Source organism: Zea mays, chromosome 1 (genome assembly GCF_902167145.1).
Source record: "Zea mays cultivar B73 chromosome 1, Zm-B73-REFERENCE-NAM-5.0, whole genome shotgun sequence".
Classification (NCBI taxonomy): domain Eukaryota; kingdom Viridiplantae; phylum Streptophyta; class Magnoliopsida; order Poales; family Poaceae; genus Zea; species Zea mays.
The window spans coordinates 307,901,527-307,926,502 of record NC_050096.1 but is presented as its reverse complement, the minus strand read 5'-3'; the positions used below and the strand labels follow the sequence as shown (position 1 = coordinate 307,926,502).

Below are 24,976 nucleotides of genomic sequence, written 5' to 3'. Positions count from 1 at the left end.
CTTGACAGAGTGATGCCGACAGGAAGCCAGGCCCTGCCAGAGGCGCCATAGGAAGCTCCGCCCGACCCAGGGCTCGGACTCGGGCTAAGCCCCGGAAGACGGCGAACTCCGCTCCGCCCGACCCAGGGCTCGGACTCGGGCTAAGCCCCGGAAGACGGCGAACTCCGCTCCGCCCGACCCAGGGCTCGGACTCGGGCTAGGCCCCGGAAGACGGCGAACTCCGCTCCGCCCGACCCAGGGCTCGGACTCGGGCTCAGCCCCGGAAGACGGCGAACTCCGCTCCGCCCGACCCAGGGCTCGGACTCGGGCTCAGCCCCGGAAGACGGCGAACTTCGCTCCGCCCGACCCAGGGCTCGGACTCGGGCTAGGCCCCGGAAGACGGCGAACTCCGCTCCGCCCGACCCAGGGCTTGGACTCGGGCTAGGCCCCGGAAGACGGCGAACTCCGCTCTGCCCGACCCAGGGCTCGGACTCGGGCTCAGCCCCGGAAGACGGCGAACTCCGCTCCGCCCGACCCAGGGCTCGGACTCGGGCTAGGCCCCGGAAGACGACGAACTCCGCTTCGCCCGACCTAGGGCTCGGACTCGGGCTCAGCCCCAGAAGACGACGAACTCCGCTTCGCCCGACCCCAGGGCTCGGACTCCGCCCTGGCCTCTGCCGAACGACCTCCGCCTCGCCCGACCCAGGAGCTCGGGCTCGGCCTCGGCCATGGAAGACGGACTCGACCTCGGCTTCGGAGGAGCCTCCACGTCGCCCGACCTAGGGCACAGGCCCGCCACGTCAACAGGAAGCGCCATCATCACCCTACCCCGAGCCGACTCGGGCCGCAGAGAACAAGACCGGTGTCCCGTCTGGCTAGCTCCGCCAGATAGGCAATGATGGCGCCCCGCTAGCCCTGTGACGACGGCGGCTCTCAGCTCCCTTACGGAAGCAGGGGGACGTCAGCAAGGACCCAACTGCTCCGACAGCTGTCCCTCCGCCAGGCTCCGTTGCTCCTCCGACAGCCACAACACCACACCAGCTGGGTGCCAAGATCTCTCCGGCTGCCACATCGGCGTGTACTTAGGGCGCTAGCTCTCCCCCGCTAGACACGTAGCACTCTGCTACACCCCCATTGTACACCTGGATCCTCTCCTTACGCCTATAAAAGGAAGGACCAGAGCCTTCTAAGAGAAGGTTGGCCGCACGGGACGAGGACGGGACAGGCGCTCTCTTGGGGCCGCTCGCTTCCCTCACCCGCGTGGACGCTTGTAACCCCCTACTGCAAGCGCACCCGACCTGGGCGCGGGACGAACACGAAGGCCGCGGGATTCCCACCTCTCTCGCGCCGGTCTCCGGCCGCCTCGCTCTTCTCCCCCCTTCGCGCTCGCCCACGCGCTCGACCCATCTGGGCTGGGGCACGCGACACTCACTCGTCGGCCTGAGGGACCCCCCGGTCTCGAAACGCCGACAAGTAACTTATTTAAGATTATTTTTGGCGAAAGACCCACTACCCATGGTTATGTAAATAAAAATTACAATATATGACATCCTTCTTTCCCCACATCAAATAAACAAATAAGGGTATTGTTGTCTTTGTGAATAATCTACATTTGTATAATCTAGACTACCAAACAGCTACATGTAAATTATAATTTACCTAGGTTATAATTTGGATTATATAATTTAGATTATAATCCAGATTATATAATCTATAAGCTGAAACAAACAGGTCCTAAGTTCAATACCACATAAAGGCTCAAATTACAAGCAACAAATGCCACAAATGTTCAAAGTAAAGCACCCACACTATAACCAAAACAAATAGCAGTTGAATTCGGATAGTTCGGTTTAAACCGAACTAAAAACCGGAGTTTAGTCCGACTTTGAAGAATGGTAACCGATGAATACTTCGCTTTGGCGGATTTTGGTTTTTTCGGTTTCGGTTCCGATATTTTTCGATTTTCGGTGTTCGATTTTCGGTTTCTTCGGCTTGATTCTCTATAATTGAAATGTAGCATATAAATATCTCTTTTATATTGGTGAGTTGTAGTATACAAATATATTCCAAATAAACTTTATTAACTTAATTGATGTGTGACTAAATTATAATTATTAGATGAAATCTAATTCAAAGAATCCAAACGAGGCTTTATAGTTAGCCAACTAATTTTACTAGCAACATTTTTCCAATTTTAGTCACATTTGAACAGGCGAGTGACGCACGGCAAGCTGGCCGCAACTACCTCCGATTTTGTTGGAACTGCAGTCGCCAGTCGTACCTGACCCCGCAAGTTTTTTGCTATTATAATACTTACTAGGTGTGTGCCCGTGCGTTGCAACGGGAGTACGCTGGGATGAGCATCGACACATATCTGATCGAATCTTATATTTCCTTGGGGCTCTGGAGAAAGTTTGCTCGGAAGCCAAACATGTTATGACCTGAGCATGCGTTACCTGTGTACCCATCAGCACACTGTTCCTCGCTTGTATAAGTCTTGTTAATTTGCATACCTCGTGCATAGTCTCTCATGTCTCGGTAGCAGTATCAGATTTCTTCAACCATGGTCAAACCAACTGAAAGATTACAGAACACTGGGAAACCAACTCATTATAAGTCGAGACTTTTTTGTTCTACACTTGTCCTTTACATGAGCAACATATATATTATCTTATCATCAGCTATTCGTACCACAACATGCTATCCAGAGTTCCAGACATCAACTCAAATAGAAATTTCAAATCCAAGAACAGCAACCAGTGTAATGAGATATCCGCTCTTGTAAAATTGACAATACAAACTGTTAAGGACAAATCTTCAAGACCTCCAGCTTTAATTCTCAAGAAATTAATAGAGAAAAATATATATTAGATTTACACCAGAACATCCATGAAAATCATGATCAAAACAAACTTACAATTTTGTACAGAGTTGCATGAAATGCGTGGCTTTAGCCTCGTTGAATCGGAACATAAGCATCAGCATGCAAAAAACTGACAGAATCACTGGATTCTAGCATTGGCAATCCTCAGTAAAAGGGTATTCAGATCCTCTTATACAGGAGGTGCAAGGAAAATGGAAGTGACCATTGTCAGTCAAGCGACCAAGATCAATTGTTGGAGAAAACACGGGTCACATTCAGTAAAGTCTCAACCAAATGGTGAATCTAACTCCTAGTTTTTCACATAAGCGCCTCACATTCATTTGTTGGAGGAAACATGGTCGTAATATTCAATGAAGTCAAGGCGGAAGAGAAGGAACTTCAAATCGACGTGTTGTTGCATGGGCAGCTGCGTAATAAAAGCATCAAGAGAAGCTGTATAATCTTTTGCGATGCTATCTAGGTCTTCACCCATTTTCCAGAAAAGTTCTCCAGCTAGTTGGATCATGGCTTTTCTGCCGCCATCAAACCATGAACCTGTATCCTTTGATTTTGATTTTGGTTTACCCTTTCCCCTGCAACAAAAATGAAACATTGGAGTAAAATGTAAATCAAACAGTAGGTATGAGATAAGCTTTAAAGTAAAGATGGAAGCACAATATCTGATTCTGCAATAATCTAACCTTAGTTGCAGCTTATATATCCTTTCAAACCATCGATCAGCGTGGCTCCGAAACTATAAGATAATGTCAAACAGTTCAAATAGATTCCTTAAAAGTTCTTGGGAATGTTTACCAAGCAAGGCCTTCTCCAGTATCGAGTTGAGATATTTATCGTGTGCTAAGAGAAGGTCATCTAAATCCTTTGCTGCATCCATTTCATCAGAAAAAACGGGCCCACGAAACCTCCAGGACCTCAAACATAATGTAGTATTGGAAATTGATCACAAAGTGATTCATCTCATTGTTTAGAACTTGAAGTGTACACCATCAGCGATACTCTCATGGACTCCACTACTACAGTGCTTATCTTCCATGGTTTTAGTGGTGCGTCCAGGGCCACTCATTCAACTTTGATGCCCGAATTCTTCCACTCAAAAACTTTGGCATAAATCTTGGCGTTGATTGGTTGGAAGAACACAGTCCCGTGTAGGCTCTTGCTCATCATTTGGTGGAGGACCCCTTCTCCACAATTAGGATTATATGGTACTCCCATCATTAGATGCACTCCCATCTTCGAAGCCACTATCATCATTAGATAATAATAGGTATGTGCCCGTGCTTCGCTACGTAAGTTAAAAATTAGTTCACTTATTTAGTGCTGGTTTAAAGGATGTAGTAGCTGCAAATGCTATAATATTTATATTTTATATAACGTGACGTAGCAGCAGCAGCTACCGCTGCAGAAGCAGCCGAACGCTAGTCCAACAACCAAACAACGTGAGTATAAAATTTCAATACACAACGACAAATGTCACTATGATATACAAAATACATGGTAAAATATCACTGTGACACTAATATTATATTGATGATTTAAATATGTAATATTATTATAAACATGTGGACTCAATTAAAAGGATACTCAACAACAAACAACACATTATTGCAAATAAGAAGAAAGCATACAACTATACTGATGAAGCAAGAATAAAGTTTCATTGGGAAGTTCCATTGCTAGAATTGTGAATATAAGTGTTAGAGACAGTTACAACAACAAAGGCCTAGCTAAAAGAAACGACTACCCAAAACCAGTGAAAGATATAAAAACAATGGCGAATTTTAAAAACTCCAACAATTCTTTGCAGCATTGCATGCACATTCTATTTGTGAACTGTTAAGAGAAAAATCAAATCCATACAATTATGAACCGTTATTCGAATTTGGTAGCAAACTATTAGACTGCTTCACTGCATGGCACACAACATTCTGCACAGTCGCAAACTTACTTTCTGTTCTGGATATTCACGTTCAACAGACTCTGCATGAAAAATAGAATAACCATTCAGAACTACTTTATTGGGTAAGCTCGAGGGCAATACATAAAGGGTGTAGAGCTAATCCAAAGAACATAGATACAAAACAAATATTAAATCAAAACATATTCACACCTGCAAGCTGTATTCATGAAGCTCTTCATCATTTTTAGATGAACTTGTGCAATAGCTTACAAGCAAAAAAAGGAACAATTTCAGCAAGGTGCGGCCCACAATGGTACCCAATAGAACGACCGCATGTAAGAATGCATAATGCTATAGTAAGCCTTGGTACCAGACTTTATTATATAAGTTTGTAATCTTAACCCATAGTAGAAGCAAACAAAATATTAACCGCTAACGTAAAGCCGATTCAAAGTTATCAAGAAAAACATATAATTTTAAACATCTATCAATATTTGGATTAGAAGAATTTAAATCACATATTCCTTACCGTTACTAATGGTGGCTTGCCTCCACAATTTTGAGATAAACAAGTACCTTAGAGAACCAATCATCTGGATATTTGTTCCGGTAATTTCAGATTTTGAAGCTCTATTTTTCAGCAACTGGACAACTTGCAAAGTTGCCTTCGCTAACAAATCATCCGAAAAACTTGGAGCAAGCGATGCTACAAAACAGAAGCAATTGTGGTTATATTATAGTAACAAATAGATATTATCTTTAAAGTAATGGCAGCGATAGATAATTATTTTAGTAATAGAATGAGTAAATAATAGTGGAGAAATAAATAGGAAATAATAATGGCAGCACAAAAGGGAGTTAAACCACCAAGTTGCCAAAGAACACTCCGGCTCCCCATGTTTTCCAGCTATAGCTGTTTATTATATTGAAGTTTCTAAGTCAATATTGTTGGCAGTTTAGTCGTAACACACTGTTCTAATATCACGACTGTTTACATAATGGGAATGGAAATGCAAACTTGCATAAATGAATAGCTATAGCTAGAAACTGCCAAACTTGCATAAATGAATCTCCAACTTTGACATGTAGAAAAGCTAGGTTCAGAGCATATAATAGGCACCTTGAGTACCTTTTTTTGTGAGAATTAGAATTTCATGAGATGTCTGTATGCACTCATAGGATTATAGTTTCTACAGAATTGGTCCATGTATGATGTATGGCTATCGAAGTGATCAACATGGAGTTGCTACATAGCATTTTCACATACATAAGGAGCTCCACAAGCCAGGGGCAAACACCAGCTTCAATTATAGCTTGGATCTTATTATTACTGCCATCAGATAAATATGACAGAGCCCAGCATGCATCAGTGAGAACTTTCTCATCGTTGGAATGGATAATTCGTGCAAGTGTCAGCAGAGCAGGCTTAGTCTATAACAGCCAAAGAATAACATGTTTATTTAGTAACCATTGTTACAGAAAAGCAATTAAAAAAGTATTGTCTAAAACCTGATCGAATGATGGTTGTGGCTTTCCCCTGCAGAAGTTAGACAGCGTCCAGGTGGCATTCCTCAACAGCAACATTGCCCAAAGCCCACACAGCGTTTTGTATTGTTTTAAAATAGAGAAAGAACATCACGGTCACACATCATACACTCCTAAATAGCAAATAAAAAGCACACAAGCCAAGACTAAATAAATACCTACTCACGAACATCATCACTACCAGAAGCAAGAAGTTTCACAATTGTAGGAACAAACACATGATCAATAACAACCTTTTATTTTCTGAAGCGCCAGAAACAATATTTGTGAGAGCCCATGCTGCTTTGAACTACAAAAGATTTACAAAGCTGATGAAAATCCATATTCATTTAGCAACAACAGGATACAAGAATTATACTGTATCAAAATACCTGCAGCTGGGACAAATCCTCTCTTGTGAGAAACTGCACAAATCTTGGAACTACACCTGGTTTGATCACCCCTTCAATGGAGGCACCTCTCTGGAGTAGAAATATTGCAAATTTAGACAATGTTTACAAACAATGTATAATGGGCCACCGTCGATAAACAAACCAAGAAACGAAAAGAACTGGAAAGAGAGCAAGTTAATACCTATCGATAGCAATTTGCGGAACAGTGTGGTGGCCTCAAGCCGAAGATTATTGTCATCTGAATAAACCCCACTAACCATAGCTGGGAGGCTTTCGAGCTACCAATTTAACACAACACAAATATCAGACCAAATATAGCAAGTACTAAAAGAACCTAAATTGAATAAAGACCACACAGAGACCAAGAAAATAAGTTTCTCAACATATAGAGAATATGGTGGTGTAAACAAAAAGAAAGAGATAATCCATTTTATGACATTCTCAACATCAGGACAGGGTATCACGGACAGACAAAAACTCATCATTTAATGGTATGTTAATTTTGTGAACAGAGTGATTTGTTTCTGCATACATATATTTTGGTCTTGCACTCATTTTTACATAATTAGAAGTACAGAGCATGGGGAAAGATCATAGAATAGAGGGAGGGAGGGAGGGAAAGGCTACGGAGTCTTACTTCCAGACGTCGTGCTCCTGGTCGGCGGCCGCGGCGGCGTCCGTGTGGCCGGAGGCGGGCATGGGGGTCAGCCACTGGGGGTAGTCGCGGTCGAAGAACTCCTAGCCCGGAAGCAGCACGCCGACGATGGCGAGGATGACGAAGTCGTACATGGCCAGCCCCATGAGCACCATGGCCTGATTTGTTTCTGCATACATATACTAAAAATCAGCTGTGATTTTGATCAATGCACAAAGAGACTTAGATGGAACAGTTAAAATAAACCACACCAATTTTCAACTTCTGAGGAAATACAGACCTGCTACTCCACTTTCAAGTGTTTAGCAAAGAGCTTTACTCGGCGAGATTCTTTAGTAAATATCTTTAAATCCCTACAACCAGTTGTTGCATTATCTAAAAGAATATGCAACACATATAACTAAAAACATGTTCTTGCACTTTATCACCAACCGTTCTTGAAATATAGCAGTGATCCATACATAGAGACTGCTTTATGCAGGCTCATAGCAAGCCTGCAAGGGCAAGATCAACATTTTACCAACCATGACTAAACTATAATGTGAGTGATATCTACAGATAGTCAATAAACATAGCTGAACTGGTTATGTTAATTATCAAACACCAGAACTCATTTGTTAAATAGACCTTGGTCCATTTTCTTACAGTATTTATCAAACATCAGTAAAATGTCTGTAACTATGGCATGTATATTTGAGCAATAGACACTTAGAAGTTGTGAGTCAGAACCATCATCAGAAAATTGTAGCAGCTACCAACAGCTCCACAATTCAACATCAGAGTCATGTGAAATTTGACTATTTCAGTAGCATGTATATCAATTGACTAAATAGTCAGCAAGATTTCACTTCGTAAAAGAATCAGCCGTATTGGTGTTACTATTAACGAACAGCGAGCATCGCAGCTAATGTGGCAACCATGTTACAATATAACCTTCCCAGAATAGTAACGAACTGTAAATGAATAGCTTCATTTTCATATTGAATAGATCTCACGTGTTCCAAAACCAAAGGCTGCTCACAAATGCCCAGAGCAAGCAAAACTGAATGGTATTACAAAGTGCAATAAACATAGCTGAAGAACTTACAATCATTCCTAAGAATTAAGTTTCAACTTGAGTGACTGTGCTGCGCTAAATGATTGAATTAATCATGACCAAAAGCCATGGGCGTTGCCATGTATCCATTTTTCCATTTGATTTATTGTGTAGTATTTCTAAGAGGGTAACTATTACCATGATCAGATGACTCTATTGCAGAAAGAGGCAGCGGGGCACCTCTAATCAATCTTAACAGACGAGAAGAGGTAGTGGACGAAGTAGAAGGAGAGCAGGAAACCAATGGCGCCAGTGGAGAGCATGATTGCAAGGGCCATGATCAGGGAATAGCCAAGGTAGAGTGTGGCAGAAACTGGTCCACTCAGGCTCCTGAGATCGAACACCAGGTAGTTAATAGAGTAGAGGAACACATAGAATGCGACAGAGCCAGAAGCAAAGAAGGCCTTCCACCACCATTTCCAGTCCTCCACGCAAAGGTGCATGTAGGTGAGGACCAGAGAAACCTCACCACAGACTATGACCAGCAGGAAGAGGACAATGAACAGGAAGCCAAAGACATAGTAGAACCTTCCCAACCAAATGCTGGAAAGGATGAAGAAGAGCTCAATGAAGAGAGTACCAAATGGCAATGTTCCCGCACCGAGCACAAGCAACCATGGGGGGAACTTGCGCTCAGGGATCTCTCGTGGGATCTGGTTGGTTCGGACAGGGTAGTCGATGCTTGCAGCACGTGTGCCTAGCAAGCCTCCAATAAGTGTGAGTGGCACAGAGATGCAGAACCACAGGGCCAGGAGGGTGAAGAACAGTGAGATGCGGTAGAGCACGGCGAGCGCGTGAAATATGCGGTCCTGCCACAGCGGCGACTCATTGATGTCGCGCCACCAGTCCACGGCGTCGTGAAATATGCGGTCCTATGGATGCCTCCAGCGCCTGCGCCACCACGGAGCGGTCACACACAGAGGTTGGGGTTGGACGGCGGCGGTCGCGGATCAGGGCATCGCCGATGGGGGTGGGGGAAGGGAAGGGGAAGGGATTGGGGAGTGCTTCGCGGCGAGCGGCGTGCGTGTGGTAGGTGAGGAGTTCGGTAGCAGCTGGCGTGCGGGAGTCGCGGCGGCTGGCGTGCGGCGGGCAGCGGAGCGGCGGGCGGTTCGCGCAGGCGCGGGCAGTCTACAGATGGGTCTTAGGGTGTGTTTGGTTTGACTTTTGGCTTTGGCTTTTGCCCCCTAAAAGCCAAAATCCAACCAAAGGGCTAGATAGAGGAAGCAGTTTTTTCTAAAAGTCGACTTTCTCGTAGTGCAAATCTGAAAGCACCCCTAGACCTGCTTTTAGTGGCTTTTCGGATGGAACTGTGAAAACATATATCGAAGAATTTTTAACGACTTTTAGTGGTTTTCATCAAACAGTTTTTAGCTTTTTAACAGCTTACAGCCTACAGCAGCTTTTTCCACAGCTCACAGCTCACAGCAACTTTTTTCACAGCCACAGCCCAACCAAACAGAGTTGTAGAGATTTAAGCTGGCTTCTGTCTTCCAGTATTCTTAAATCTACCTTCTCTAAAATAGTACTTATAAGTTAATCTCTTCTTTAAAATATAATTAAGTTCCTTTTTACTCTCTTTTTTATTTTTACTAACTTTAATGACTGAAACACCCTTAGCAATTTTGTTTCCAAACTGCAGATCGTATGGATTATTATCTCATAATATCGAGCATCTATGGCTGATAGGGAGTAGTTGATGATGTAGGAAGGTAAATCAGAGAATCTGGCAAGCAATACAAATTTCCAGCCATCCCGTTCAACCCTTTTAACCACAACGTGAAAGTACTTATTCATCTGTAACCACTCCATTGATGAATTGAAGTATCAAGAAATTGACTTGAGGAAATTCAAAAAAATATTTATCAGGCAATCGATACCTTTAACCACATCTTAGAAGTAAGAACAAAATATAAATATCAACAACTACCAACAGGAAGGGAAAATGATGCGTGAATAATAAAAACACAAAACTTTGCAATAAAATATATGTACTATGTAATTTCAATTGGCTAAACTAAACACAAGGGTGTTGTAGCCGTTCTCATTCATCTTGATTACTGTACACTATATAAGACTGAGGAGTTGTTTTAATATACTAAAACTAATAGTTAGCTGTTAAAATTAGCTGTGTACGTCTAAACAATCTAGTTAATAGTTCAACTATTAGCTAACAGTTGTCCCAGGCAGGGCCACATAGACACCTAAAATATGATATGTGTAAACAGTTTAAGTTGTCTGGATGTGTACAGCTCTATATCCTATACATTCAGATAATTATGTAACCAAATCCAGCACAATAACAATTATATAGGGCCAAGAACTGATTTCTACACTCAAATCGTCTAGGAACAACAAAAGGAAAAGAAGTTATGCAAGGTAACACTCAGATCTCACTGATTTCATTAAAGTCCTATCTACATGATATTTAGGGCTAGAAAAAATAAGAAGATAAAAGAAAAGAAAGTAAAAGGCAATTAATTCTATTTTAGAGAAGATATTAGTTTATAAGTACTAAGAAATTAGATTTGAACACTAGAAGAAAGAAGCCAGTTAAATCTATACTATACTTAAAGCACCAGTTTCAACGGTCGTCATGCGTCATTTTTTTTACAAATAACCCCTCACAACTATTTCAAATTAATCTGTTGCACGTCTATAGATGCCAAACGACGCCCGACACGGGCTAGATGCACGCGGGCTACAACTATGGCACATGCATGTCATGCCGGTGACCTGCTAACTGTATCGGGCCAGCCCGTTAGCCCGTCGATCCATTTAATTAAATCAGCGTCTATAGATGCCAAACGACGCCCGACACGGGCTAGATGCACGCGAGCCACAAATATGGCACAGGCACGTCATGTCGGTCTGCTAACTGTGTTGGGCCAGCCCGTTAGCCCGTCGATCTATTTAATTAAATCAGCGTAACGACGTCCGACACGGGCTAGGTGCACGCGGACCACAACTATGGCATAGGCACGTCATGCCGACCTGCTAACTGTGTCGGGCCAGCCCGTTAGCCCGTCGATCCATTTAATTAAATCAGCGTAAAATGTTAAAAAACGGTGCGGGAGGTAGGGTTCGAACCCATGCCCTGATGGAAGAAGGCCGAGATACATTGAGTGAAACTGTCTAACCAGTAGAACATCACGCTAAGATGTTTTTAATATTGAATATAAATTGTATATAGGTATATACGTTTTTTTGTAAAATAAAAAAATAATCGTGTCGGGCCGGACCAGCACTACGGGCCGAGGCTACAGCCCAAGCACGGCACAACGTTCTTTGCTCTTGCAAGCATTAGGTCGTTTTTGAGACCACATTGGCGCAATGGACTACATGGTGTTTGAGGTTGCTGAATTGGATAGAGCAGCAATGATTTGTCACACTAACAACAAAATGAAAGGTTATTTGTTGGTTTTAAACGTTAGTAATTGCTACGAAGTGGCGTAATTTATATGGAGCGCATCCAGTTTTTATTAATGCCTGACTTTAGCAATCATTCCATATTTTGATCTATCTTTTTTATAAGTTTGACTTCATGGGACATATTTTAGAAACTTGATCTCAAAAACTTTCTCTTATTTGGTCTCTGTATGATGGAATTATGTCATTTTATAATCTCTGTTCATTCAGTCAATCGTTGTGAACTCTCTTCTAATCGTTCACTTCATTGCCCGTGTTGTACCAAAACATATTTGCATGGAGTAAACAATAACATCAGTTAGCCAAATCAAAAAATATATTATACAGAGAGCGGAGACAATCAATAAAAAATCTTGAAATTTTTTTATGGATAGTTTAAGTGGGTATTGTTGTAAGCCATCGCAACGCACGGGCAACCGACTAGTGAGTGTTAAGGGCTAGTTTGAAAACTCCATTTTTTCAAAGGAATTTTATTTTTCAAAGAAAAAATAAACTAATTTACCTTGGGAAAATAAAAATCCTTAAAAAATGGGATTACTAAACTAGCCCTAAAATATAAAAAAACTCAAAACCCACCTCACCCCACACCTCGAGACACCAAACCTTCCGTAGGTTGAACAGCCCCGGGCAATAACGTAATTTTGCAAGGGTTACAGTGGAAACCCTTTTTTTCTGGGAAAACAATGAACCATATACCACCAACGGAACACGGGAACGGCGGAAGCAAACAACTAGAAATTCCCCAGCCCGGTTCCTTTTCGTGCGGTTTGATCTCGTCGGAGGCCCGGCCGCAGTTCCGCCATCAGCCATCGAATTCGATGGCGGCCAACTTCGGGAACAAGATCCGCAACGCCAAGCTGGTGCGATTCCTGTCCGGAGCGCTCAAATTCAGTTATTGGTTTCGCCGCAGATCGGGTCGCGGCCGGCCGATCTTGATCGCCAATACTGGGCTGCTTGGTGCTTAGCGCGTGGCGTTGTTGCGATCGTATACTTTCTTTGCCTGTGGATTATTGCGCCGGGACTAACCGACGGGTCCCTGCGTTTATAGTTGTTGATGGAAGTTTTTAAGAATTTATTTATGCCTTTTTTGTGAATTCTCTAATTTATGCTTCTGGATAAGTATTTTGGCTTCTTAGTAACTTATGTGCAGATAAACAGTAATCGTAATTTTAGCTGGTAAGGTTGTCAAATGTGAGTGATCAGTTTAGTTGACCTTCTATACCGGTGTAAGTTGGTAACTGAACTGCTAAATGGCCCCTGTCGTTAAATAAGTTCTCTTGCTTGAGGTTTTAGGCAGCTCGCAGTTTGCATTTTGATCATTCGTCATGTGAATACCAGTGTTTCATTATATTTCATTTTGTCAGGTTCTTCTTGGAGATGTAGGCGCTGGCAAATCTAGCTTGGTTCTTCGGTTTGTCAAGGGACAGTTTGTTGAATTCCAGGTGAACCTATAGAAATGCTTCTCGTGCTGAGAGAGTGGACCATTAGTGTTTGCTCTGATACATTGGTTCATCTTTGTAGGAATCAACAATCGGAGCAGCTTTCTTTTCCCAGACCTTAGCGGTAAATGATGAGACTGTTAAGTTTGAAATCTGGGATACTGCTGGGCAGGAGAGGTATCATAGCTTGGCCCCCATGTATTATAGGGGTGCAGCCGCCGCCATTGTTGTCTATGACATCACAAATCCGGTTAGTAATACACTAATGATTTACCTGTAGTATAAATAAACTAATGAATTAGGAATTCACTGTAGTTCCCCCAAACTTGTAATTTTGATGTTTTTTGTTAATTCAAAATGGTTAAAAGTTTTTTAAGTGAGATACCATAAATGTAGTTAGCAAAAGTTTTCTGATGATTGCATTCATGGTATACTTCAGAGGACTGTTTACACTAGTTGATATTCTGAATATGGCAAGTAACAAGTTCTAGTTTTCATCCTTACAGTAGTGCAAAAACTATTGAGCTTTCAATCATAGTTGTTAAGACGTCGCTTAAGCGAGGTTTAGGGCAAGGTGTCTGCCTTGCCTTGCGTCCGCGACTAAGGCGTCCGCCTTAGACAATAAGGCGTCGACCTGTCGCCTTGAGCATCACCTTAGAGATGCTTTGCGGACGCCTTGGATGGCTGTAGGGCAGGCCTGGGTACCTTAAGCAGCTAAAGACGCTGAGAACGCGAAGAAGGCAGCGCTCCGGATCTCCAGCGGCCCTGCCGCGCCGGCGAGCTCCCCCTTCCCTCCACGGCTCTGCCCTCCCCTCCGCGGCGAGCCCCTCCCTTCCCCCAATGCTCTCTTCCCTCTCTGCTGTCTCTGTTATCTCCCTTCTCTGCTTTCTCTGTTATCTCTCCTCTCTGCTCTCTCTGTTTCAATTAACTCAGTTTTAGTTAACTCAGTTTTCTTAGTCAGTCAACTGCTAGTGTTCTTCGTCAGTTAACTCAGTTTCAGTTCTCTAAATATGGATATTAATGTGAGTGATAGTGATGAGGCGAACGAGGCGGAAGATGATGGAGAAGAGAACCCTCCTACACTCAATGATGAGTTTGACGATGGCTATTGAGAGATGAGAGTGTTATCTATTACTATCACTTATGTTGGACTTTAAGTCTATTTTGTTGGTTTATGTTGAACTTGTACTTCTATTTGCTACTATAATACTATTTTCCCTATGTACTCGAGACTATATAAAAGAAAACAAGGGGATGACCAAGTATGCTACCTTGTCAGATTGCTGATTTTCCGTGCAGATACCTTGGAGTTCCTTTTTCCCTGAGAAAACTTCCTAGAAATAATATCCAACTAGTCATTGACAAGATTGCTGCTCAACGCCCCTCTTGGAAGGCTGACCTGATGAATCAGGCTAGGAGGAAAATTATGATTCAGTGTGTCCTTACTAGTATGGTTGTCTACCTTGCTATGGCTGTTGACTTGCCTTAGTGGGCCTTGAAAGCGATTGATAAAATCAGGAAAGGTTTTCTCTGGAGGGGCAGGAAAGAGGCTAAAGGGGGGCATTGTGTTGTGGCTTGGGACAAGGTGTGTCGACCTTTGGAGCTGGGCGGCCTGGGGATTGCAAGCCTTAAGGAGATGGCTTGGGCACTACGTATGAGGTGGCTCTGGATGGAAAAATCTGAACCTGGCCAGCCATGGGCCATTATTCCTATGCAAGTACCTAAGAAGGTCAAGGTCTACTTCTCTACCTTCTTTTACAGGAAGGTTGGGAATGGGGAGTCCACTTTATTTTGAAAGATAACTGACTCCATGGAAAAATTGGTGAACAGTTAGCTCCTAGGTTATTGGATGTGTGAATAGGAGGGCTATCTACTCTAGAACAGTCCAAGAGGCGCTTAATGTAGGGTTATGGATTTCTGATATCAAGTGAATCTTTAGTTTCTTGCCCCACAGCCCGAAGACTGGAGCTTTGTGGTTTGGTGGAGTTTGGCGGCTGGTCAGATCAGTGGGGTTGCTAGGCGAGGTCTAAACACTCTAATTATTCTTGGAGCTTGGACTCTCTAGAAATACAGAAATAGTTGTGTTTGATAAAAAAATCTCCCAACATTGAAGAGGCAATTCGTAAGGCTAATCATGAAAAGGAGATGTGGAGTCGTGCTGGGGCTAGGGATCTTTCGCTCCTCATAGCCCCCATTCCTGGTCTCTAGGTCTTTGTGGGTCGCGTTTCTTTAGGTGTTATGGATCTATTCATGTATTTTTGTTTTTGGCCTCCGTAAGTTGGCTTTGTGTTTGTGTTGTTCTAGTCCATTTTGGACTATTCTCTTTCTTCTTAATATAATATTGCGCAGTTCTCCTGCGCATTCGAGAAGAAAAAAACTCGAGACTATATTTCTATATATTCTATTTTAATGTTTATTTTTATATATTACTAAGGTGTCGCCTCACCTTACGCCTTATCGCTTAAAAGGTAAAAAGGGGGTCGGTCGTCTTACCTCGCTTTGCCGCCTTAACAACTATGCTTTCAATGTAGGTGTCTAAGAGGTACAGGTGGTGTGGCCTGTGATTATGCATACTTCTATTTGTTGCCAAAATACTTCGATAATACATAGTTGACGATACACCCTTCAGTGCTCTGCACTAATCATTGTGTATCTGTCTATCCTGTCTGCCCAATCAACGATGAACATTTTCTACCCAGTTTGTACATCTCTTATTTTGTAGCCATATTCCAACTTAATACGTGGTTCTCTGTTTGGTCATATTTCATAAAGGAATTAAAGAGCAATATAGAATTCTAACTCAATCATTTAACGGTTCTATTTCTTATCCGATCTTAAGTGCAAGTACTCCACCCAACTTCATATGTTTTTGTGTACTTAAACATAATTTTCGACATGTGTACTTAAACATTATTGTGTTGACCCTTAGGCCTCCTTCACCCGTGCCAAGAAATGGGTTCAAGAACTTCAAGCTCAAGGTACTTCATTTTTCTACAGAATACTAAGGATACTATGCCTATGTTTAGTTTTTTTCTGCCAAGAAATGGTTGGTTATGTTAGAAAAATGAAAACATGATCTTTATGCGCTGCTCCTTATAGTTGATACTTAACCTATATGGCATTCATCACCTGGTGTCTCTACTTTTCAGTATTAGCGAGTGTTTGGATACATAGACTAAACTTTAGTTCCTGTCACATCGGATGTTTGGATGCTAGTTAGAAGTATTAAATATAGTCTAATTGCAAAACTAATTACACAGACGAAGACTAAACTGCAAGGCGAATCTATTATGCTCCGTTTGAATGTCGATATTGGAGGGCATGGAATTGAATTGGGTTTAATACCAAATCAGCCATGGTATTGAAATGAGATATAATTACAACTATATTGTTTGGATGTCGCGGAATTGGAGTTTGGAATTGTGTGGTCTAATTCCACGCAATACAGAGGGGTGGTGCTTTGTATTGGGAGAGGGAGTTTCTAGGTATAGTCCAATTCCAGGGAATTGGATCTCTGATTCCAAATATCAATTCTGTGTGCAACCAAACAATAGAATTTAGGAAAGCTGATTCCAATTCCCAATTATGTGCTCCTATATTGACATCCAAACGGGCTATTAAGCATATTTAGCCCATGATTTGCCCATGTGATCATACAATAAACATTTGCTAATTATGGATTAATTATGCTTAATAAATTTGTTTGGCCATTAGCCTTCATCTATGTAGTTAGTTTTGTAATTAGACTATTTAATACTCGTAATTGGCATCGAAACATCTATTTGACACAGACTAAACTTTAGTCAGGGAACCAAACACCCCCTTAACTGATTGTGTATCTAGTGACCTTTTAAATTTAAATCCCCAAGACATGAGTACATGGTACTATGGTAGTGTTAGTAGTGTATAGTAATTGGTGGATAAATATCAATGGTATGACCACCAAGCCATTGAGGAGGGGTCTGGACTCGTTAATCATCCTGGGGCACTGATGCTTTGGGAACATTGAAAATGTTGTTAAATTGTTGATGGGATTCGTCTGATGTGCTGCGAGTGGCTGCAATTAGCTAGAGAGGAAGCAAATATCTAGGGTCTGGTGGGTGCTAGGGCATTAACACAGCTTGACATGGATTCATTGCAGTGGATTGCAGGTTCAGTTGGTCGTTTTGTTATTTTTTTCAGTGACTTATCTGTAACTATCTGTAACTTTCAGAGTTTGTTGGTTGTTGTCTTCCCCTTAGTGTAGACAGCTCCTGTTATTTCGAGAAAAAAAAATAAATCACTCCTGTCTAATTTTTTCAACATGTACTTGTTTATTTAATTTACCTCTTGTATGATGCTCCATGTGTGCTTTTTTTTCATTTCGTACTTCCTGGCACTGCTAAATCATTTTGGAAGAAATAGAGTTAGTGCATTTCCATGTTTTACACAGTTGTGAATTTATTTTTCCCTCAGCACTTGATTTCCCTTAGCCCCCATTTCATGTTTGACTTTTTGGGTATGGTTAATGAAAAAGTGAATGGGCAGCAAAACCAAGCAAATTGATAGTTTACATAGTTTGTTGATACATAAGTAATGTTTTCTCCCGTTTGCTTTGGTGTAGGAAATCCGAATACAATAGTGGCTCTTGCTGGTAACAAGGTTGATATGCTAGATGCGAGGCACGTGGCAGTAGAGGTATGTGATTCCTTCTTCTGTCTTTCCTCCTTTCCCCATTTATTCCACCCTATCTTAACTCTAATATTTGCACTCACTAATTAGTTACCTTATGAAACTAATATGTACATATTTAACCAATTAGTCATTCAGGTCTTCTTTTCAACTATAGCAATGTATGTACTCATCACCGTGTCATAGAATGTTATTGTTTTTTTTGTGTGTGTGACATTTTGGCTACACTGCTTCGGTTAGAAGTGGATTGAAGGGGATCAAATTTCTTGCTAGTCAAAATTGAATAGAAAAAGATATAATCCCGCTCAATCCCCTCTGATCCCCATGCAACCGAATGAAGCCTTAGGAGTGGATTTTATTGCAGCCTGCCAATTTTTGTTCTCTAAGGCCCCGTTTGTTTCGTTAGAATTGAATTCCATTTTAATAATTATAATTTAGACAAAACTAATTAGGTTCTTATATTTATATATGTAATATATTTGTATATTATCATAAATCATATGAGAGAGATAATTATATACTACATTTATGTTATAATGAAGCAAGTAGAAAAGTGTGCTATAAGTTGTACATCGGAAAAATAACATGTAAATCTATATAATCAATTTTTATCTCTAACCCCATGAATTTGAGATAGGCTTATATGATAACTTTGGAAAGTGGTGGAATGTCACATTATAAAAAATAGACTATTTGATATGTCGTGGGCGCCTAGGACTGCGCAGTGGTGATCGCAGCAAGGCTTGGGACTGGGGAAGGGATCTCAGTGGATATGGGGATCGACCAGAGGTGGAGCTGATTCTGTCAGCTGGCGCAAGGTGCGCCAGGATGACCAAGGAAGCTCCACCGGTCAGGTAAAACTTTCTTTGATGAGCCCTAATACAAACTACAACAGCTCCCTTTATAGACTTAGGTGCCACTTTAATCTCAACCACCTCTAACAACTGGGAGCTAATCTCTCCACTAAAATAGGAGGGCTAACCGACTCCCTCTTTATCTCTTCTTATCTTCTAAACAAACAGAGCTAATCTCTCCACTAAAATAGGAGGGCTAACCGACTCCCTCTTTATCTCTTCTTATCTCCTAAACAAACAGCCCAGCTAGGACTTATCCTTTGTGGCGCCTGGCATACTGTCGGCCCACAAAGGTGTCTACAACATTTCCCCCCTCGCCGACGAAGAGCTCGTCCTCGAGCGTCATGGCTGGATATCTAAGCTTGAAGTCTTCCAGCTGCTCCCAAGAAGTATCCGTCTCTGCTCGGCCTGTCCACTTGATCAGAACTTCCCACACCCCCCGATTCAGCCTTGCACGGAGGACTTTTTCTGGTGTAGGGATGACTCTGCCGTTGAGGAGCTCGGGCAGCGGTATAACTTGGGTTGGAGCCTCCCCTATGAATTTCTTGAGTAGAGAAACGTGGAACACATCATGTATTCTGGCCCTGGGAGGAAGCTGCAGCTTGTAGGAGACAGTGCCCACCCTCGATAGCACTTGATATGGCCCAAAGAACTTTGGGCCAAGTTTGTTGGGTGTAGCAGAAGTGACACCAACTGCTGCGCGCTGCTGTAAGCGCAGCCATACCCAATCGCCCTCATGGAACTCCACTTCCCGTCGATGCCTGTCCTGGTAGTTTTTCATTGTCACCTGTGATTGAATCAATCGGTCACGAATATCCGCCAAGAATTCGTCGCGTGTCTGTAGTTGTTTGTCAACAGCAGCCACCTGTGATGTTCCTGGATGATAGGGCAGAAGAGCAGGAGGTTCTCGGCCATATACCACCTTAAATGGAGAGCATCAGAGAGCAGTCTGTAAGGAAGTGTTGTAGCAGAATTCGGCCCATGGAAGCCATTTAAGCCACTCTCTTGGTCTATCCCCTGCTAGGCACCGAAGATACATGGTAATAATTCGATTTACCACTTCTGATTGTCCATCAGATTGGGGGTGGAAAGCTGAACTCATGTGCAGCTTAACTCCTGCTAGCTGGAACAATTCTGACCAGAATGTGCTAGTAAATATTGTATCTCTATCGCTGACAATGGAGCATGGCAACCCATGGAGACGGACAATGTTATCAAAGAAGGCTTTTGCTACCGATGCTGCTGTGTAAGGGTGTCCCAGAGCAATAAAGTGTGCAAACTTGGAGAAACGGTCTACAACTGTGAGAATCACCGACTTGCCGCCCACCTTTGGAAACCCCTCAATGAATTCCATAGAAATATCACTCCATACTTCCGAAGGTACTGATAGAGGTTGCAGGAGACCACCGGGATGGAGATGTTCAGTTTTATTGCGTTGGCAGACTGAACAACCTTTGATGAATTCCTTAACCCTCTGTAATGCATGAGGATTATAGAATGACGACCGGAACCTGTGAATTGTCTTTTGGATACCTTCATGTCCTGTATCATGGGCACTGGATAATAATATCGGCCAAAGAGTAGAGGCATCTGGCACATAGACTTTTCCTTTGAAAAGGAGCAACCCATCCAATTCTGTCCAACATGGTGAAACAGTGCCAGCAGCAAGCTGCTGGCGCACATCCTGGATTTGTGGGTCCGTTGCAGCCTCGGCTCGCAAACTGTCAAACAGCTCAAAAGAAGGTGTAGAGATGGTGTTGAGCGCCATGCCTGACTCGGCACGACGTGAGAGAGCATCAGCTGCACCATTGAGTTTGTCAAGCTTGTACTCCACCATAAAATCATATTCGAATAACTTGCTCACCCATGTATGTTGGGGAATTGTGGTCAGTCGCTGATCTAATAAATATTTAAGACTGTAGTGATCGGTGCGGACTAGAAACTGGCGCCCCCAGATATAAGGCCTCCAGTGCCGGACTGCTTTCACCAACCCAATCAGTTCCCGTTCATATGCTGGCAACTTCTGATGTTGAGGTGCGACTGCCCTGCTGAAGAAAGCAATAGCTCCATCTCCCTGGTGTAACACGGCGCCAAAACCAGACCCTGACGCATCACAATCAATGATGAAACTGCGATCGAAGTCGGGCATCTGCAGTAATGGTGCGGACATTAAGGCCTGTTTGAGCAGATTAAAAGCCTCCTCTGCTTCTTCTGTCCATCTGAATGCCTCTCGTTTCAACAGTGCTGTCAAGGGGGCTGCTACAGTGCCATAACCAGCGATGAATTTCCGATAATACCCAGTCAGTCCCAAAAATCCTCTGAGTGCCCGGATGGAGCGCGGTGGTGGCCATGACTCCACTGCTTCAATCTTGGCAGGGTCCATTGCAACTCCCTTATCCGAGATGATGTGGCCTAAGTAACCCACCTGTGTCTCGCCAAAGGAACACTTGGTGCGCTTGAGGGCCAACTTCTGCTCTCGTAACAGCTGGAATACTTGCCGCATGTGTTGAAGATGCTCGACCCAGGATGAGCTATAGATTAATATGTCATCAAAGAATACCAGTACAAACTTACGGATGAACGGCTTGAGTACATCATTCATAAGCGCCTGAAATGTCGACGGTGCATTAGTCAAGCCGAAAGGCATGACTAAGAACTCGTAGTGACCATGGTGCGTGCGGAAGGCCGTCTTATCGATGTCCTCTGGGTGCATGCGCACCTGATGGTAGCCGCTACGTAAGTCAAGCTTGGTGAAGAACCGGGCTCCCCGAAGCTCATCCAGGAGTTCATCCACTACTGGGATAGGAAATTTGTCCTTGACCGTCTTCGTGTTGAGCTCACGGTAGTCAATGCAGAAGCGCCATGTGTTGTCCGATTTCTTCACAAGCAACACTGGTGATGAGAACGCTGAGGTACACTCTCGGATGATACCTTGGGATAGCATCTGGTCACACTGTCGTTCAATCTCATCTTTGAGCAACTGAGGGTAGCGGTATGGTCGTACCGCCACTGGTACTGTCCCTGGCAGAAGCCGGATGCGATGATCATGGCGGCGAGGTGGAGGAAGTCCCTGGGGCTCGACAAAGAGGTCTTCAAAGGATAGCAGCAGGGTATCCAACAGTTTGTGTGCCATGTCCAGAGCATTACAGCGGGGTGGAGAGCCGCCAATGCCTGTCCAACGCACCATGTGTCCGTGGCGCCAAAAAGACAGCGTCAACTTCTCAAAGTTGCAGATGAAGGGACCCAAAGAACGCAACCATTCTACCCCAAGCACCACATCAAAGCCATCCAGGGGAAGAGTGTAGCAGGTTGTGGTAAAATTCTCTTCGCCGACAGTGAGTGGGGTTTGAGAACAGACGCCCCCACTCAACACCTTCTCACCATTTGCAACCTTGACAGGCAGTCCTGCTGTTGGAGTCACATGCAGTCCCAGTCTTGGTACAATAGCATCGCGGATGAATGTATGGGTGGATCCCGAATCCACAAGAGCAATGAGAGCCACACCATTGATAGAGACTTTCAGTTTCAGTGTGTCAGCAATGTCAATTCCAGTGAGAGCATGAAGTGATATGCCCAGCTCCTCTGCCAGTGTATCTGTTGTCCCGGTATCTTCTCATCCAGTTCTAACAGAAAAACTCCGCGAGCAGCACACTTGTGATCGGCTGTATATTTTTCAGAGCAGTGGTAGCATTCACCGCTGGCCCGTTTGGCGGCAACCTCCTCCGGTGAGAGCCTGCGCAAACGTGGTCTGCTGGTAGCCGATGACGAGGGTTTTGCTGCAGTTGCACATGTCGTTGGTTTTGATGTAGTTTATGGCGTCCTTGATGGGGCCGAGGACAGATCCATACGACATTCATAGGTGCGTGCCAGGTGCATGGCCCGCTGCAATGTAGTTGGAGTCAGCAGTTCAACATCAGTCCGAAGCGGTTCACCCAAGCCTGCGGTAAACATTTGAGCTTGCTGGAGCTGTGTCATATCCTCGCAGTGACAGAGAATGGACAGAAACTGACGTTGATAGTCTTCAACGGTGTCGGTGCGCCGAAGGTCCTTGAGATCAGCCATACCGTTGGTCCGTAGAGGTGGTCCAAACCGCATATGGGTGAACTCAACGAAGCGGGACCAAGTGAGGACGCCGCTCGTGTCCCGCTCTAGAGCGTAGAACCATTCTGCTGCCACACCGTCCAAATGGAGTGATGCCTGCCACACCTTCTCATCGGGTGGAGTCCTCATACCCCTGAAGTAAGTCTCACATTTATTGATCCACGACAGGGGGTCAGACTCACCATCGTAGTGGGGAAAAGAGACATTGGGTCTTCGATAGCCACCATCGTCGACGCGGTCACGATGAGCAGATCCTGTGCTATGCATGACCCCGACAGGCGCTGCAGTACGTGGGCCGGTTTCTGAAGATTCCGACAGCTGCTCGTCGATTGGGCGCTTCTCCAAAAGCGTGACCCGCTGTCCATGCAGGTCGAGGCGTGAGTTGATGGTGGAGAGCTGCGCCAATATCTGATCCAACTTGGCTGAGTCGGAGGAGGTCTTCGCAGGATCGTGATCGACGTCGGACATGTTGGTCGATGCGTCGGAGGAATCTGATACCAAATTGATATGTCGTGGGCGCCTAGGACTGCGCAGTGGTGATCGCAGCAAGGCTTGGGACTGGGGAAGGGATCTCAGTGGATATGGGGATCGACCAGAGGTGGAGCTGATTCTGTCAGCTGGCGCAAGGTGCGCCAGGATGACCAAGGAAGCTCCACCGGTCAGGTAAAACTTTCTTTGATGAGCCCTAATACAAACTACAACAGCTCCCTTTATAGACTTAGGTGCCACTTTAATCTCAACCACCTCTAACAACTGGGAGCTAATCTCTCCACTAAAATAGGAGGGCTAACCGACTCCCTCTTTATCTCTTCTTATCTTCTAAACAAACAGAGCTAATCTCTCCACTAAAATAGGAGGGCTAACCGACTCCCTCTTTATCTCTTCTTATCTCCTAAACAAACAGCCCAGCTAGGACTTATCCTTTGTGGCGCCTGGCATACTGTCGGCCCACAAAGGTGTCTACAACACTATTCCATTAGTAAGATTCCAATTCCTCAAAATGAAAGGAAACAAACGGGACCTAAGAGTTTTTTAAAAGTCATACTGCACAAGATGATGTACTGTCGCATATCATAACTTTTGTTCTATGACTTGCATTGTCTGCATTCTTTGTTTAGTTTAAGTTTAGCTTAGCTATGCTGCTGACTTCATGTTGTTTGTAAAATCTTGCTTGTTTGATGTAGCCTGGGTGTTACAATCAGTTCAATTTTGTTGATTTGTGTGCACGGTGTTGGTTCAATGCAGGAAGCAAAGACGTATGCCCAGGAGAACGGTCTCTTCTTCATGGAGACATCTGCTAAAACTGCAATCAATGTGAATGACATATTTTATGAGATTGGTGAGTACCGTCCTAATCTGGTAGCGTGGACAGTCCATTGGCCTAAAATCAGCTGCACAGGTGGATCTTTAAACTGTAGTAGTACTATCTAACTTTTTACGCATTAATTGCCATCTGTTCCCCATTGTAGCAAAGAGATTGCTTCAAGGGCAAGAGGCTCCAAGTCCACAGGCTGGAATTGTTCTGAATCAGAGACCAGATGAGAGGATGGTCAGCACTTCCTCGTGCTGCTCATGAAGCTGTGTTTCAACCTCATACATAGTTCCGTTATGAAATGTATCAGAGGAGATTAAGCAAAATATCCCATGTGGTGTCGGTGTCGTCCAGGCTGATGTTGTCCCCTTCTCCTGCTGCTCGTTTCTTTTCACATGTTTGTGATGTAAATGCCCATACTAGAATGTCACCAAAGTGTTGATTATGCTCTTATCATTTGATTACGCCCCTCTCAAATTTGCGTAAATACAAGGTGTAATTTTTTAAGTCTTTAACTGGGTTACTCCTACTGACTTGGTAGAGCATGGTAAATTCAGCTACAGTATCATTGCTGCAGGAACCAAGAAAGGAAAGGTGCCCTGTTAATAATGTTTCCTTTCTAAATGTCGCTTTGCCAGTTTCCAAATTTCCTGACATGGAACAGTAATTGTAATTTTGAGGAGTATTGTATTGTCATTGTCGTGGGTACTTCTGTATTGTATTGT

At 43.7% G+C, this 24,976-nt stretch overlaps 2 protein-coding genes across 2 annotated transcripts; one reads left to right on the top strand and one right to left on the bottom strand.

The window, feature by feature from the left end:
* Window positions 1-8,144: 8,144 nt before the first annotated feature.
* LOC103645741 (transmembrane 9 superfamily member 12) lies at window positions 8,145-10,337 on the bottom strand. The gene is made up of 3 exons (XM_020544699.2): window positions 10,326-10,337; window positions 9,331-9,576; window positions 8,145-9,257 (listed from the first exon to the last, which is right to left on the bottom strand). Exons 1-3 carry the CDS (start codon window positions 10,335-10,337, stop codon window positions 8,631-8,633), a joined length of 885 nt encoding a protein of 294 aa, XP_020400288.1. The 3' UTR covers window positions 8,145-8,630.
* A 2,201-nt stretch (window positions 10,338-12,538) lies between these two features.
* LOC100281304 (ras-related protein RHN1) lies at window positions 12,539-24,937 on the top strand. Its single transcript, NM_001291637.2, has 7 exons — window positions 12,539-12,734; window positions 13,239-13,316; window positions 13,396-13,563; window positions 16,243-16,291; window positions 17,917-17,990; window positions 24,185-24,278; window positions 24,409-24,937. The coding sequence occupies exons 1-7, from the start codon at window positions 12,558-12,560 to the stop codon at window positions 24,513-24,515; spliced, it is 747 nt and encodes a 248-aa protein (NP_001278566.2). The 5' UTR covers window positions 12,539-12,557; the 3' UTR covers window positions 24,516-24,937.
* Window positions 24,938-24,976: the final 39 nt, after the last annotated feature.